Source organism: Vidua macroura, chromosome Z (assembly GCF_024509145.1).
Source record: "Vidua macroura isolate BioBank_ID:100142 chromosome Z, ASM2450914v1, whole genome shotgun sequence".
Classification (NCBI taxonomy): Eukaryota; Metazoa; Chordata; class Aves; order Passeriformes; family Viduidae; genus Vidua; species Vidua macroura.
Genome location: NC_071611.1, coordinates 32,693,362 through 32,711,031, shown reverse-complemented (window position 1 = coordinate 32,711,031; position 17,670 = coordinate 32,693,362). Strand labels below are relative to the sequence as shown.

Here is a 17,670-nt window from a genome sequence, read left to right as displayed (position 1 = left end):
AAGATAATCTAGTTCTTCCCCACCATGTGCTGGAGCACCTTCTACTAGACCAGGTTTTTCAGAAATGTCTGGTCTAAGATAAAAAAATATAGTGTAACAGGCTAAAAAATAGGAATAGAGTTGATCTTAAATTAGGCAGAAGATTGGGATGTTAACTTTTTCTTACAATCCTGTAAAATACAGAAGCTTTTTTTTCCATAAACCATTTGTGTAAGTATTCATATTTCACGGTGGGGAAAGTCCTTTTATAAAAGCCTAATGTTCCACGATCAGATTCTGCTGGAAGATGTTTCCATTATGCCACACTATATATGATTTTTGCCCCTTCCTTTGCTTGTGAGATCATTCCTCTTGGCATTCATGTTTCATGCTAAAATCAGTTAGTTATATTTAATTCTAAAGGTCCAGTTGAACTGTAGGCATGAATGAAGAAAATACTGCTGCAAGTAAAAGATTTTTGCAGAAAACAGACATTGCACAGCAGTATTCAGATATGTTCTAAGTAAAATCACTTGTGCTAAGAGATGTAATTGTCTTGGTTCTGCATTGCTGTGAATCTGGTGGTGCCACTCTAGTGTTCCCAGTCATCCTGCTTTAATCCAGCTAGATAAAATTAATTTGGTTGGGAGGGATCTGTCTTTCTGAGAAATAATTGCCTTTGGGGTAGTAGCAGAAATACAGTAAAGGCAGTGCAAGAAAGCACACCCAGTTGAACTTCTTGTAGTGTAACATCACAGAGCTTAATCTCTCTCCATGGTGACTCATGTGAGTTAACAGTGAAGACAGCTAGTAGACTAAAGAATGTCCATGTGTGCTGTAGGAGCTTCTCCTGTGGCCTGCTCTGAGATGTCACTGCAAGATCTTGCTGTGAGAAGAACTTTTAGAGAAAAGTATCAGGAGAGAGTCAAACTAAAAAGCAATAGGCATAAGGACAGTAAACTGAAAGTAGTAATGTAATCTTCAAACTGCAGTAGGAAACATGCTGAATGGAGAAAAGTTCATAAATCTAACTCATCAGCTGAAATTGTCAGTTTGTAGAATGTTTTTGGGCTAGGAGAGCGGGGCATAATCACTGATTTCTAAAAAGTTACTTCCCTTTGTTCAGATTGCTAGTGCAACTACTGCTCCATCAATCCCTACACATCTGTCTCCAGGCTTGAAAGATGTGACTCTTCGGTGTTTAGAACTTCAACCTCAGGACAGACCACCTTCAAGGGAGCTGCTGAAACACCCAGTCTTCCGTACTACATGGTAGCTATTTATTTGTAAGGCTGAAATACTGAAGAAAATGCTACTGAATATACAGTAACTGTCTTGCAGTGCAGTTACGTGCAGCAAATTACATTATTCTGCTGGCCTCGATGATAGATACATCAAGAACATAAGGCCAGTGGAGGACCCTACCTAAGTATGTGATTGACAAATCAAGATCTTTACCTAAGCTCAGTATGCAACATTTGACAATTCATGCAGAGGTTTATAAACTGTGCCTTTTCAAACATCTGGCTCTATGTTAACATAAAAACATTTTTCCTTAAATCTGCACGATTATTTAGAAGGTAAGTGATTTTTATTTTATTTAGAGCACTTTTTCAGCAGTATTAGAAGCTGAGAGGCTCAAGATCTATTTTAATATTGCAATCACTGTTCAATTTCACATCTAGATGCTCTGCAATTAGTAAATTTTCAATACTGGTTAAAAGGATGTTCTGTATCTCTCCCTTTTAATTACATGATACTCTCTGAGTAACAAATCCAAATATGATGGAAACTTTAAAAAAGCATTTGCCTTCCTATAAAGTAAGAGCAGGCACTCATGGTTCACTGTGCATTTACTGCTGGCCATGTAATTTCTTTTGAAATAAAAGTTTCTTTTCTTTGTATTTTTAACTTTCATGAAAAGGGGATATTTTAAAATAGTCTTTAGAAAAAAAGATGCAAGCTGTGTCATGGAATATTTTCCTGACACAAGAGTTTTAAAACCAGATTTGCTGGAAATCTGGGATAAAATGCCACCTTCAACAAGGATATGTTGAAGGCTCTGATAGTATAGGTTATTTAATAAACAAGATTGTTCTGTATAAAGCAACTTAGTCTGAACCATGCTAGAAGTTGAGCCTTTTTTTCATATAGCAGTTTCTTCTGGCAAATGGTGTATAGAAGTTTCGTGTCAAGGGCCCCCAAAACCCAGCTTCCATTAAAGTTTTTATGGGAGACTTTGACATGTACTTCAGTGTGAGCAGGTGCCAAATGAGCAAATCTCATTCTTCATGTAAAGAAACTGAGGTTACATTCTCTACTGATAACAAGTTTTACCTGCTGTTTTCCTTCTGCCGTACATCATCTATTTACTGTAGCCATTAGTGGTAATTTAATTTGAAAATGTTAAAAATATTACCGTAAGAAAGGTATTTATTTTAACAAGAAACAAACTTGGACTTGAAGATCAAGATAAAGTAAAATGTGAAGTAAAGCTTCACCTGTAGTGCAAAACTTGTTGGTTTTTAGGAGATGTGGAGTTTTTTTTTTAAACAGGTTTTTAAAATTATTTTAAAGGCAGGTTTTTAGATTCTGATGCATGTAATTCTGAAGGAAAATGGCAGCTTTTTCTTTTGTTTTTTTTTTAAAAATGGGGATCTTTTTTAATCTAATAATGATTGTGTTTAATCCATTTTGAAAAAAAATACTGTTCATGTTATAACTCTTCAGAAGCCAGTTGGATTGTTGGACTCAAATAGAATTGGTTATTTTCAAAGACTCAGGACAAACTAAATAAGCTATAGTACCTTTAAAGTGTATAATACAAATTGGAAGCAAGACATCTTAAAGATAAGTTTACATGAATGATAGTGCTCATACTAATAAAAAAAAAAAAAACATGTCATTAGTTGTGAATGTGTTTCTTTTGGAAATTTTACATTCCTTTGTTTTTGAAGATTGGCAGACTTTGAAGAGTTAAAAAGATAATACGGAAATGTGAAGTTTGGTAGCTCTGTTTTGTACTTGACTTTTTTTGACCACTTTAGAATTTCTCATTCTAATAAGATTGTTTCCAAGTCTGTCTTATGTGCAAGCTTTAAAGGATGCACTCTTGCCAATTCAAGTACTGGAAGATGAGTTTTCAGATTAATACTGTTTCTGGCAGAAATGTAAACTGTATAAACTGATGGAACCTCAGCTAATCAGTATTACTATGTAGATCACCATGCCTACCACATTTCAAACTCAAACTGCCTCTTAGGTGTCCAAATGCATTTGTTTGAGTTTGCATTTCCCTCGGCTTGCTGGTAATTGTGGTGTTTTTAAAATGGAGATGTGATGTAATATTCTTATTTTCTTTGGATCAAAGCTGGACTGAAAATTGTATTGTGTAATTATTTTTTGTGTTCTTAATGTTATTTGGTACTTAAGTTGTAAATAACGTCTACTGCTGTTTATTCCAGTTTCTACTACCTCAGGTGTCCTATAGAGTTTCTTCTACCAAAGTTCACTTTCACAATGAAATTATATTTGCTATGTGACTGATTCCTAAGATTTCCAGGGCTTAAGGGCTAACTTCTATTAGCACCTTACTGTGCAAGCAAATTTTACAGAAATCTCTGGGTTAAGAAATTTGGCTTCATTGTATCCTTTGTTATTTTAAATATATCAAGATATTTTAATTAAAAGTTTTTACCCCATTGAACCAATTTTATATAGTATAATTTGTACGTATTTTGGTGTTTTTTGTCTTTATAGTAAATAAAAGTTTTTGAACAAACTTTGTCCTTTGCTTACTGTAAGACAAACACATTCCTTTAACTGATGGAAATAAAATCTTTCTGGTACACTTTACGTTCATACACAATTTCATATACTTGACATATCAAGACTTAGTTTCTAATAAAGGGCAGCAACAAAGACTTTTATTTTTAATGATAAATAAAGGAACTTTCTTATGACAGTACTGTTATCTAAGAATCTCACTTGATTATGCCTTTAAGCCAGGAATTGTCTAAATTTTGGATTACTGCAAATGTAACAATTACCTATTCAAGTGAGCTGATTAGGTCAGTTCTGGAGCCACTGAAGTGTGTGTTGGAAGTTAATCTGTTTTATGTTTCTGGTGAAATTATTCTGTTGCTGGAGATTTTAATAGCAAACATAAGCCTTTTCTTATTCAGGCAATCCATATATTGCAAACTAGGGCTTATTTCAGTTCTTGTCTTTCTCCAGGTATTTTTTAAATTTTAAAAACTAACCTTTTTTTATGGAAATAGGTTTCAGCTATAGGCTTTCTTGTGACTATAAATTCTATATTTTGAAGGACTGCACTTTTAATTATTTTTATTAGCTATGAGACTTTCTTCAGATAGATACAAGTGTATCAATTCAGAAAAAAACTGGCAGCAGCAATCTTCAAATAAAGTCTAATACCTGATTTCTCAAATCAGAAAAATGTACTACCTGAAATGTGAGAAAGGAAAATACATGGCAAGGATTAAGTAGGAGATAAATTTACTATAACGTATCTTTATCTGATTTACTAGAGAAGTTCTGAATCCTGCTGTATTGTGTCCTATTTGTGATGTTGCAGCCTACTTTTTAGGAACAAAGAATGGCAGAGATCACTGGTGCCCAGCAGATGGCAGTAAATTCCAAAGACTTTGGGAATCAAGTGTGTGCACAGGGCACATTCAATTCTTCCACAGGCAAAGGGTAAGCTCTGTGCCTGGTGTGACCTCTCCAGTGGGAATAAAATCACATTTCTGCATGTTGGTCATAGGTTGAAGTCTGATGGTGTTTCATCTTTGCAAGTTCTCCTTCGAGGCTAAGGACTGCCTCCAGAACATGTTGGAATGTCACGTATGTCCTTTCATTACATGAAAGTGGGCAACTTGTGCATGGCTGTTACGACCTGACAGCCCACCTCCCAAAGCTCTCTTTTTCCCTTCCTAACTTTTCACTCATTGCATAGTCTTCCTTAATGACTTGTGACTGCCATACTTTTAAGAGCCACAATATCCATGTGATGTGATGAACATGTGTGTTGTTTTCTGGTTATAGCACACGGCTGCTGAAACCAGAATTGCAAGTCTTGAAGTGAGACCTTTCTTCCCTGTAATTACCGAGGAAGGCCAGGAGATGGGAGGGAAGCACTTTGCAGCAGCCACTGTGCCTTTTCTTGCGTTTTCCCTCAATTCCTTCAGTTCCCAAGAGCCCTTTGCTCAGCTCCTGTTCTTGGAAAAGATGAGGCAGGCCAACGGTAGAATTGAAGTGATTGTGGAATAAATATTTGTAAAGCTCTGAGATGGTAAGTTAATTCTGATAGTTATATTGCTTTGATGGGCCTGTCTCAAATTCCCAAAAATTTCAGGTCTAGAGGAAGGAGTCTAATCCCTTAGAGTGGTTTATGATCTGATTTCTCTGTTTACTCCAATTCTCAAACACTCCATATTTTTTAAACTGTTTTCCGAATAAAGTACGTGCATATGTTTTCTTCTTTTCCCAGTTCATTGGCAGTATTAAACTAAAACTGAAAATAAGGAGCAGCATCCAAAGATAAAAGTTTTGTGAAACTAGGTATCCAAGCAGCCAAAAGACAACAGTGGCCAAAAATGTTAACAGTACCCTTTTCTTTACACCTGTGCTGGTATGTAAAGAATGATTTGGGGGCCATTGCTAATTTCTGAAGACCAATTGCTGAGCAATTGTTTTCCTCACTAGATTTTTTTTTAATTACCTTAGAGGTAAGTGATGGTAGAATGTGGCAACAAAAAGGATTGTGCCCCTGTTTGTAAATGCTTGTGATTTGTAGTATATCCCTTCAATCTGTGTACTTCGATGCTGCTGCTTGCTGTACATCAGTCAGTGGGAAGCACCTTTAAATCTATAGTACGTTATGATGCTACAAAGTACACGTCTCCTTGTTACCACAGCCTTATACTAGCTAAAAGTGCAGACAGAAGTGTACAAGACTCAAGTCTATAACTGATCCACTCTTTTTATGACATGGATCACAACTCTGGAGGACAAGTCTCACGAGGATCAGCTGAGGGAGCTCGGGGGAGGGGGGGAGGGGTTCAGCCTGGAGAAAAAAGTTCAGATGTAACCTGCTTCAAAGGAGGTTGGAGCCAGGTGCGAGTCGGCCTCTTCTCCCAGGAAACAGGATGTGAGGATGTGGCCTTAAGCGGCTGCGCGGGAGGTTCAGGTTGGATATCAGGAGAAATTTCTTGGCAGGGAGGATGATTAGACATTGGAATGGGCTGCCCAGGGAAGCGATGGAGTCACTGTACCTGGAGATGTCTAAGGGAAGATTGAACAATGATACTCACAGTGGTATTTGGTCATAGGTTGGACTCGATCTGAGAGGTCTTTTCCAACCTAATTAATTCTGTGACCATCTGAGGCACTAACAGCCCTTAGCATCGCTAGAAGCAGGCACTGGATGATTTTGGAGGTGATCTGACAGCGTAAGGAGTGGTCTTTAACCGCTTCTAGATAATTTTTAAACCACCTTTTCCTCTGATCGTGTATTTTTGGATTGTTCAGTACAACACAGAAGGTGCAATGTAACATTGTTCCGAGAGAACTGTGTGTCTTTTCGTCTGTAGGTGTGCACCCAGAAGCTATGCGTTTTCATTCCCGGCGCCCGCAGCTCTCTCCGTTCTGGGTACTGCGCGTCGTCACCCGTGCGGGGAGGGCGAGCCGGGCCCACACCCGCAGCCCTGGGGGCTTCCCCGTCACAGCCCGCCCGCCGCTCAGCGCCTCTCCGGCCGCTCGCAGCCAATGGCAGCTCAGGACACAAACGCGCCGGCGTGTGTCCGGAGCGCGGATTGGTTGGTCCAGTTTGCGCGGGCGCGGCTCGGCAGGGGGGCGGTGCCGGAGCCGTGAGGGAGAGGTCGCCATGCTACGGGAGCTGCGGCGGCGCTGGCGTTCCTATAGGTACCGCTTCGTACCCTGGCTCGCCCTCAACTTCCGCCGCCATCGCAGGTGAGGCGCAGGGAAGGGTCCCGGGCGTTAGCCCAGACCCCGCTGCCCCTCGTCGGGATGGTCTGGGGCGCCGCAGGAGCTCACTCGGGTTTGTCACTCAGAAGTGCTTCGGCATTGGTCACCCCTCGGCTGACATGAAATTCTTAGTGAGACACCTTAAAATGGTGTTCAGCGTAGATAGATAGATAGATAGATAGACAGATAGATAGATAGATAGATAGATAGATAGATAGATAGATAGATAGTTAGTTTCTTGTTGGTAAGATGTTTATGCCCTATTTTAATCGTAAAAGTAGTGTTTGAATTTAAATTATTATGACATGGCTACAAAATTAAAATAAGTAAGTAAATTAAAACCTTCTTTGCCCATGCAATATTTGCTTTACCTCATTTAAAGTGTACTGAACTATTTGGGTTTTTTTTAATAAACATTATGAAAATTATGCTTTATTTTTGGTGCTTTTTTCTCTGAGAGCTCAGGAGGGTTTAACCTGCTTGTGGTAAATACTCAGAGATGATGATTTGTAGTAGAACAGGTACTGGTTTTTACTAAACAGTCTTTTAGTGTTTTAAGAACAGTGGCTTTAGCTTGAACAAGCATGAAAAAAGCTTGGGGTTTTCAAAAACAACAGTGTATCAAAGTTACTGGTGCTGCAGAATGTCTCTTCTCTATTTAGAAGAAAAGGTAATATATGTTTCTAATTTTAAAATATTTTTTTTCTTTACAGGACGCTTCGATATGTTCCTGAAAGCTCTCAAGACAAAATTATTGCTGATGAAGATGTCTTTGAAACACTACTGAAAACATTTAAAGCTCTGTTCATAAATGACTTCAGTAAACAAGCAGATATTCTGGCCTTACTTCCGGAAGTCAAGTGCCAATATCTGGAATTACTTACTGTGGAGCAGAAGCGGTTGAAAGTAAATTCTTGTAACCGTCAGGGTCAGCGCATGTTTAGTCCTGAGGAAGTTTTGTTTAACACACTTGGGTTCACTGTTAGCAGAGACAGGAGTTCGCTGGTGTCTGCTGGAACTGGAGTCTTTGTTACCAAAGGTTTTGTACCGAAAGGGACGGTTGTGTCTATGTATCCTGGTAATGGAATGTTCTTATTTTTGATTAAGTTGCATGGGACTTCTAACCATCTGATTATGGAATGCCAAAGATCGATGCTAATTTTTATTCTATGTGTTTTCTTTCTGTCATTCCTTAACAAAATCATTAGTTAGGCTGCATGAGAATATTTACAAACTATCTAGAGTTGTTTTGGAAATACAAAAAAACAATATTGGGAAGGATAATTTTGTTTATAAAAAAAATTTAGTACTTAAATCCTGATTTTCCTGCAGCTGCAAAACTTGTTCCAGATTCTTTAAATGTAAACGCACAGGAGAAATTTAAAGTAGATGAACAGAAACAGGTTTGTTTCTGTTTCATCTGCCAGCAGAATCATCCCCTGTGGTCTGTGGCTTATGCCAGCAACACAGGATGGGGAGCAGCCCCAGCATTCACAGGGCAGTGGAGTGCATTTTTTGAAGTGCCTGGCCATTGCCATTGATTACCCATGAACTGACTAGTTGTTGAGTGACAGCGAGAGAGCCTGCCACTTCTGCAGCTCACTTCAAATTTCAGGCACATATTAGGTGTGAGCGTAGGCACATTCAGAGTCTCCTGTGACAGCTCTTCTAGCAAAACACAAGAGAATGGGCTCTTGAAATGCCTTCTCAGGGAAATGACCTGCCAGGCTGGGCATGGGACCTGTGTACAGGGACTGCAGACTGCCTGTGGCCTTTGCCTGGCTCCTTGTGAGATTGCAGTGCAGGATTTCTGCAGAGAGGTGCTGAAGATGTAGAGAGTGTGAGGGATGCAGGACAACGATTTCATGAAAAATGGCAAGCCAGTCAGTTTGCTGGATGCACTTCTGTGCTTGGAAGTTGTAGCAGGTTAAATCCTCTCCTCAGATTTGGGAAACAGTCTGCTGAAATAGTTTGTCCTTGATTTGTCATTTTCCATCTCCTGGACCAAACAAAATCCCTGGGGTAATGGAGGTAGGTGTTTCAGATTCTTTGCTGAATCTGTGTGTTTTTCAGAGTCCTGACACAGTAGTAATAAAATAACTTAATATCTTAAGCTGTGCTTTCCTGAACAGATACCACCTGATGTTTTCATCTCTGGAGCACACTAGTTGGCTGTAAGGCTTTATTTACCTCTCCCAAAGATATTTGGTTCAGGCCTTCTATGATTTCCTGTGAGGCTTCTCTCTTTGGCATATATCAGCTCATTTAGTTGAGAGGGGATTTTTTACATTCCAAAAAGTTGTGTCTGGAAGCTTGTAGGTTTACAGATGTCAGTGTCACTAAGTGAGAGGGGACTTCTCTCCTACCTACTGTCTCTCCTTTGAGTTTCTTTGTGGAGGGTATTGAAAGCCCATTCTGACAGTTAACTTACTTTTTTCTGAAATAATATCTGTCTTGCAACAGGTACAGTATACAGAAAGCATGAGCCCATCTTTTTCCAGTCCCTTGGCAATCCCTTTATTTTTAGGTGCATTGATGGTGTGTTTATTGATGGGAACGATAAAGGACTGTCAAGATCAGTGTACAGGTAAGCAGAAGAAATAAAGGATTGTCACTCATCTGATTTAAAACAGGGATACTCCTGATCTTAGTTCTTTGTTTCTTTCCCCGATTGTCATCGACCTGTGCATTGCTAATAATGCAAACAGCACAAGATTGAGAGATGTTGGATGTGATCCATTATGTACTTGTGTCACTGGTCTGTAACACCAGTGAGATGCATTTTGATGCAGAAAACTTTCCTGTACAAAAGATAGTTGTACTAGAGCAGGATCTAGTGTAAAAGTATTGAAATGTTTCTGAGCTGTTACTCAAACCTACTTACTTCATTACGTCCAAGTCCCTGCTCCGTGGCTCCGTGCGGGACTACCTAAAACTGAACCATGTGACTAAAAGCATCACGCACACATTCCTTGAACTGTGACAGACTTGGTGCTGTGACCACTTCCCAGGGGAGCCCTGTGGCTGGCCACCCTTTCAGTTAAGAATCTTTTCTTAATATCCAGTCTGAACTTCCCCTGACACATGTAACTGGTTGATTTACCTTAAAATATAATTTGTTGTGTTTAAATATGATGTGAAAAGAACTAGGAGGTTGATACAAAATAATACCTAGTTTGAATAGTAATACCCACTAATACCAGATTTTAATTTCTGGAATGGGTTGGAAGCTAATATTGTAATGAGTTTTTGCATTTTAAGAGATGAGTGAAAGGTGTTGACACTTCTGTAATGGTAACATCAGGTGTTGATTCATGGAAGAGTGTGTAGTAGTTTTGTGCAGATCCTTCCACCAGAGTCCGAAGGACACCATAGAGTAGTGGGAGTTGTTGTGCTATGCACATGCCCTCCACCCCAGGTGGGTTGGGCAGCTGTAAGTTTATGCAGTGACTGTGGCCATTCCTCCAGAGGAAGTAAGATAACCTATTAGACAGAGGAGCCATGATCCACACTAATGCTGTTGGGCATTGCAGGTCTTGCAGCAGAAGAGATCAACTTGGCCCTTTTCAAATGAGTGATGAGAGCTGGCTCACAGCCACCCTGCAAAACCCACTGGCAGTGGGACAATACGTCAACAACTGCTCACATGGTAAGTTGACAGGTAAGTTTTCCAAGTAGGAGTTTGGCTTTATGGATATAAATTATTTTTAAGGTGACACAGAGAATAGGAATTTGATCTTGGGTGGCAGTAGCACTGTTTAAAACAAGCACTTGGGGAGTAAAACTTTTCTTAGTTTTTTTGCCACAACTGAGTGTTAGAATCCTTCCATGCAGCAACACTTCAAGTATACTTTTTCTCACTGACGCTCGTTTCCCTCCCAGTATGTAGAATGAAAGGCACGCCCCAAAAGTGAGATGGTGGGAAAGGATATCTGGCAAAGTACCACTGGACTAAGACGGTACAGAGTTGCATATCAAGTTCCCCAGTATTGTTCTAGGAGACTTCATGACAAAACTACACACGGTGACATGTACAGTAAGATACTATCACTGCTCACTTTGAACTGTAAGACCTTTTTTTTTAGACTTCCTTACATTTATGCGCAAAATCCAGGAAACTGTTGTTGTAATCTGACCTGTTGGACATGAAGAAGGGAACTACTTATTCTGTGTCACTGTTATCTTGAGTAACTTGTGGGAACAGTTGTACTGTACAGAAAGTTGAATTGATACCATACTCTGTTTCTAAGTGGCTTTCATAGCCTGCATTACACTAAAGATTCTCTGCCTCCAAGTAGCATTCAGAAAGGTTGCTGGAGGAGCAAAATGTGGATCGACACAGAGATAGAGGGCTGTTCCATGAAACTATTTCTTCTAGGTCGTGTCTAAGTTTCTCCCTGCCTGTATTTCTGACATGTTTTGCCACCAGGCAAAAGTATTTTCCAATTTTTTTTTTAATTGTAAAAGCAAACACTGTGTATTTGTAACATCTAGCTACCCCTGGTGCTAAACAAGATGTGCCTCTTTATTGACATGTTGATAACTGGGCAAAGTTCTATAGTTGATTGTGTACCTCTTGTGTAATTCAAAATAGGCCTTCAGAGGACTGCAGTACCTCCCAACAGAGGAATGGTTTTCAGGCTTGGAGAAGCATCTGGTTCTTCTGTAGCAGTACATTTGATGCTTTTACACATCTCTAAGCCCTGTCTAATAACTTTTTTTTTTTTTTTATTCCTAGAAAAAACAGCAAACGTGTGTTACCAAGAGTTTGACGTGCCAGGACATTTTCCAGTAGAATTGAAACAATATCTTCCAAACATCGTCTACAGCCATGACATAGAGAGGTTGGCAGCAAATGAAAGAGCTCGTAGATTTGTGTGATACAAAGCATACTGCATGTGTAAAGAAAAGACAGACATGGTTGAAAAATAACAAACCATATGAGGATGAGTTACACAAAAGTGTGCAATGGGAGACTTACCTCTCTGAATAGACTAATTTTAGTTACAAGACGCCTCATTCTTTTTTCCACATTTTCACACATGAAATCAGCATATCTCTGAAGACACAGTTATACAAGCAGTATAGCACTATAGTGCAATTCTTCTGAATCCCATAAAGCAGTAGCTGCACTTTGTATTACAGTACTGAGGCTTTTCAGTACGTATCTCAAATCTGTTTCAGCCTTGACCAAAGCCCTTCTGAGATAATTCAGATTTAGTCTTCTTACTCTCTGTTCTCCATACCTTCTGCTTATATGACAAATAAGCAGGTGAATTTGCAAGAAGAAACCTGAAACTGTATTGAGACAAGTGAAATACTGTGCTATACAAGGGCATATAGTTACAGTACAATTAGTAAAATTGCAACATCCTGTTTATGATTTGAAAGTCCACCTTTTTTTCAGAAATTAGAATACTTGGAAATATTTCTCAGATAATTCTCTTCATTTCAAGGATGTATAAACATTTTAGAGCAGATATCTGAACTTTTAGTATAATTCTGGAGTTATTTAAGTACTCTGAAATTTCATTGGAGAAAGTCATGGTGCATATTGGAAAAACATATTTTCTGATTATACTTAGAGTTGGTTGAGTGAAGGTTAAAGATGTATTTGGAATCTGCAGATAATTTTAAAAGTGCTAATAAAATAAGCAGTAGGACTAAATTCTCAGGAAGCCTGGATACTGTACTTGAAGTGTGAAAGCATGTAAACTATAGGACTGCTTCAGGAAGGTGGAATTTTGCTCTTGCTTGGGATCTGTCCAAGAAAATATGGTCTTCTGGTCATCATTTCTCCCAGTGTGCTGCCACCAGGCAAAAGATCCCATCTGCCTCTATGTGCTTTTTTCGATACTGATGTATACCATGGTGACAACATAGATTATCTGTTTTCTAGATCTTTTTATGTCTTATGAAACAGTTCTCAGTACTTATTAACCTTGTTGTTTCATATGTTTCAAAATGGCCTCACACTAAATTTTGAATAGTGGGGACTTGAGTTACTGCTGTTTCCCACTCCCTGGTTCATCAGTATGCAAAGCATGTGCTCTCCTTCCCAGAACACATACTTCAGTTTTAGGGCATGGTCATTCACTAAAAGGAAGTTTAGAGGGGTGGATTTCTACATTTCTGTGTGAGAAACTGCCTGCCAGCCCCTGATTTCAGCTGACTGAGGGAGCTGGAGTTGTTAGCCTGGAGAAAAGGAGACTCAGAGGTGACCTTATCACTCTCTACAACTCCTTGAAGGGTAGTTGTAGTCAGGTGGGAGTTGGTCTCTTTCTCCAGGCAGCCACTGACAGAATCAGAGGACACAGTCTTAAGCTGTGCCGAGGGAAATATAGGTTGGATATTAGGAAAAAGTTTTTCACTGAAAGAGTGATAAAGAACTGGAATTGTCTGCCCAGGGAGGTGGTAGAGTCACCATCCCTGGGTGTGTTTATAAAAAGAATGGATGTGGCACTCAGTGCCGTGGTTCAGTTGAGGTGTTAGGGCATGGGTTGGACTCAATGGTCTTAAAGGTCTTTTCCAACCTAGTGATTCTGTCATAATTGACCCATCTCTGCAGATGGCAGCAGGTCTCTGGTGCAGTTAGGAGCCATCTTCCTGGGTAGTGGTGGGCCTTAGGAGAGATGCTTTAGCCAGCTGGCACCTGTGGACAGGTGTGTCCACAGGAGTGGCTTCTGCTGCATAAACTTTGCTGTAGTTTCTGCTCCTCTCTGAGTAAGTGTGTCTCTTGCGGTCTTGACTAATTATTCATCTCTGAATGATTGTGTGGAACAATTGAGTGGAAACAGTTTTTTCATACCCACATAGGCTGTGAGTTTTTTAATTATATTGGTTTTGCTTATATTTGCTGTCTGTATTCCAGTGTTGTTTTCCCACGTTCCCTGCCCTGCATTATGCATATTACTCAAAACTAATCTGGACAAGGCCACTGGTTTAGCTTCTTGAAATGAAGAACTGAAAACAATTCAAAGAAAAATATAACTGTTCACTTTCACATGTTTTGCTTCTTCTTTTACAGCCACTTGAGGTGTGTAGTTCTTGTCACTCTCAGAGACATCAAGCAAGGAGAAGAACTTTTTTCAAATTACTACACTGTTGTCAGCTGAATTAATAGATTCAAAACTGAAGAAATCTGTGTCAATAAAATATGTATGGTGCCTGTACTTCAAGCTTCATCATCATTTTTGTGTAAGGGAGAGCTGTAGTTTTACGATCCAGAGACCAAAGCTGTAGGCTTGAATTTCTCTGAAAATAGTCCGCATTTGATGCACAGGTAAAGATTAATTTCCTGTGCTTAAAATGGACACAGCTTGTAAGAATGGCTATCCTCTTGAATTGTATAACAATATATAATGCTAATCATAGTTCACAGTAGTTATTAGGGTTTTTTTTTTTTGATTTCTTGAAGTTGACCCCTCTGGTATCAGCTTGCTGTTAAAAAACATGGTAGTGCAGGCAGTTGTCCTAATCTTGCATGATGCCCGTTTTGGAACCCTGCTCATGGGCCCTCCAGCTGTACCTGCACAGTGCACTGTCATCTTGAGCCACTGGCTTTAGCTGTGCCAGTCCTGTGCGCCTTTAAGCCTCTCGCAGTCCTGATTCCAGTGATTCATGGCAAGTTCCTTGGCATGTGTCAACTTCCATTGCTTTCATTCTGCAAGAGGACTTCATTAATCAGTTGCTGGTATAAACAGGGCCAGCTATTTCCACGTTAATTTTTGTTGCTGTCTGCAAGCTGCTTTCAGAAAGATGAAACCAGTATTTAACTGGAGAAGTCCAAGCAAGCCTCCCAATGAATTTGTGGCTGGCATAAGCTCATGAGAGAGGAGGAGCTGGGAAGCACTGTGCTGTTGCAAACTGGGTAGTGGCTGGGGCAGCCAGGGTGCCCTGCTTAGCTGCAGTTGGTGCAGTTATGGTGCTGTGATGATCCAGAGGATGGGAACATCCATCCTCACTTCTCCGTGGCTTTGACAGCACCATCTTCCCCTTCAGCTTGGTTTGCATCTCATGGAGAAGAGAGAGCCAGTCCTTGCTGAGGGAGAAGTGAAAGTCCCAGCAGTTCCATTCAGTCACTCTTGGCTGCTCTGATAGTTTAAAGCTGCTTTGCCTCATTGTTGACCACAGCTGTGGTGGGAATGGTGCTGTCTAGACATCCTCTCTGCTGGGATATCCCCACCATGGTCACCCTGCAGGGCTGTGTGTCCTCAGGAATTCTGCCACCTGCTATGATCCCAAAAAAAAGGGACCACAGGACCAGAGATACAGGTAAAGCTGGAAGGAGCTTCAGCAGTGAGACATATTTGGGGGGGAGGAGCAGCAGAAGGCTTGGGAGACAGAAGCAGCAAGAAGGAAGTGTGGGAGAGCACAATGTTGTGGTGGAGCAACCTCCTGAAATCAGTCTCCAAGTAAATACAGAAACCTGGGGAAAAGTTAGCTTGGTTAGCCAACCAGCAAGGCTGCAGCTATGTAGGCAAATAAACACATAGCTGATGTGATGGATGATATGATGTGATGGATGATATTTGCATCATCTTTTCAGAATGCAAAGCATTACGTGGTCTGCTTCCAAGCCTGAACCTTGCCTGTCACATTCATTTGGAAATCCTTCACTGCCAGAGGAGGCTGGCAATTTCAGTAGAAGTTAACCACCAGAGCTCTGAGATAGTGGCATCAGGCTCAGCATGGATTGTGCAAGATTCATGATGATGCTCAGGGCGACTTCTAGTGACATTCTTTGTGTCTTCACTGCTTGGTAAGGGATCAGAGCAGTGATCAGCAGTCTGCTAAAGAGGGAATTCATCCTCCATCACTCTGAGTATCCCTTCTCTCCTGAGCTGACTCTTCTCAGCTCTCTGTGAGGTTATGGGGACCTCTTGATCTGTGGAGGAAGCTGGATGTCAAGGGTACTTGCAGTATTCCTAGTGTAGGGGGTGTGGTTCCCCAGGCAGCTTCCATGGCACTCTGAAAGGAGGAGAGCAGGAAAAGAGGGGTGTGGGTGTACGGGTGTGTGCGTGTGTGTGCTGCTGCTGCTTATTTGTCCTTTTGCTCTTAAAGCTGCTGTTCTTTCCTGGCCACTGCTTGGCAGACCGTCCCATGAGCTGATCTGACTTGCTAAGCACAATAAGACCACCACCCCCCCCCCCCCCCCCCCAGGCTTTTGCTGCTGTTTTGTTCTCTTCTATTGCAGTGAGCTGAAACAGCTCATAGAAAATAGCTTATAGAAGGGCCAGAGTGACCCAGAGAGCAGGAAGCCCATAGGTGGTGTCAGAGTTGCTGATTTGACTCCCTGGGTCTTACAAAGCTGTGCTTTCAGGCAATTCTGTTTTGCATATAAAGGTGATGCTGTGCTTGCTCGAGGTCTCACTGCCTGCCAGGCTGCTCTGCTCCCCACTGCATTCTCCTCCCCGTGCTGGTTCTAGTACTTACCTGGCAGCAAAGGAAGCCATGTCAGAACTGCAGCAAGAGGGAGTGGTGATGTTCTGCCACCTTAAAGAACTATGCATGTCAGCCTGTTGGCACAGCAGGCAGGTGTGTGTCAGCCACAGCAAAGGAGCGGGTGGGGATAAGAAGCCATGCTGCAGGGCAGGAGTGGGCCCATGGCTCAGGACGGTGAAGGGAGTAGAAAAGCACATTTCTGCTGGGGCATCCTCTCCTCCTCCCCTATCAGAGGGACAAGACTTTCTGGGAGCTTAAAATTACTTTCCCCTACAGAGAGGGAAGAGAAATCCAAGAACTAGTAGAGGAAGTGTTTTATCAAACTGACAGCCAGGGTTTATGCTTGTAGTGTTTGCTGCCTTGCAACTTGTGGACAAAACAAGTCAGTTGGTGAGGCAGCAGTAGTGACTGGTTGGGTAGATTTGGAGGGTTAGGTCATGCTGTTCATGGGATTCCCAAGCTCAGCACCACTTGAGCAGCAGCCCCAAGCCCTGTCTGGACCCAGAAGCCCTGGGCAGCCAGTCAGCCACTTTGCCAGGAACATTGCAGCAGATTTAATCTGCTCTAAAGAGCATCAGTAAACCAGAGTGCAGTGAACAGGAATATGGTACAGCAGGGTGACCAGGAAGGGCTCCTTTGACCATCTGGAAGGAGCCAATAGAGACAGATAAACAGACTCAGTATCTGGTGGGGAAGAGCCACGAAAAGATCCTTTCAGTCTCAGTTTTATCAACCTAAGTTAATATTAGCATAAGCTTCAGTTGTAGTGTTTCTGCACCACGGAGCTCATTCCCTTGCAGCTGCTGGAGTCACTGACCCAGCCATGTCAGAGGCCTCCAGTTGGACAGTGGACCTGCTGATGACAGATGTATCTCTCCAGAAGTGTCTGATGCCTCTCAGGCTGGGCCAACAGACAGTTCTTTTGCAGAAGGTGTGCTGCAGTTGAAGAGACATGTAACTGGGTGAAGGAGCAGAGGAAGAAGTGAGCAAATTAAGTAGTATTTGAGCGAATGAGTGATTGACCAGTTATTTACAGATCTGCTACACTCTCAAGACTCTCAGGAGTCTCAAACCTCCATGGTAGTGGAGAAGCTGATGGACTCAGAATCCTGCAAGGTAATTAGCCAAGTGTCTGTTGAAGATGAAGGCTGAAAGCAGGTCACTGCATGTACCAGGAGGAAGATTCCTCCTCCTGAAAACAATTAGGACTAGCACCTGTTGCAAAAGGTATGAGATCCT

General features: G+C 41.3%; 2 protein-coding genes across 4 annotated transcripts in view; both read left to right on the top strand.

Moving 5' to 3' along the window:
- Positions 1-3,685, top strand: part of MAP3K1 (mitogen-activated protein kinase kinase kinase 1) — a 57,753-nt gene extending 54,068 nt beyond the window's left edge. Inside the window, exon 20 of the mRNA XM_054003830.1 lies at positions 1,106-3,685. Within this exon, the coding sequence (XP_053859805.1) occupies positions 1,106-1,255 (150 nt within the window). The 3' untranslated portion in view covers positions 1,256-3,685. The remainder of the gene's footprint in view (positions 1-1,105) is intronic.
- Positions 3,686-5,352: 1,667 nt separating this feature from the next.
- Positions 5,353-14,159, top strand: SETD9 (SET domain containing 9). Of its 3 annotated transcripts, none has more exons than XM_054003566.1 (6): positions 5,353-6,972; positions 7,701-8,065; positions 9,451-9,574; positions 10,521-10,636; positions 11,726-11,831; positions 14,015-14,159. In XM_054003566.1, exons 1-6 carry the CDS (start codon positions 6,611-6,613, stop codon positions 14,100-14,102), a joined length of 1,161 nt encoding a protein of 386 aa, XP_053859541.1. In that variant the 5' UTR covers positions 5,353-6,610; the 3' UTR covers positions 14,103-14,159. The 3 variants fall into 3 exon arrangements, with proteins under 3 accessions (XP_053859541.1, XP_053859539.1, XP_053859542.1); XM_054003564.1 differs by having other exon boundaries at positions 10,521-10,648; XM_054003567.1 differs by lacking the exons at positions 11,726-11,831; positions 14,015-14,159 and adding an exon at positions 10,877-11,023.
- The last annotated feature ends 3,511 nt before the right edge of the window (positions 14,160-17,670 follow it).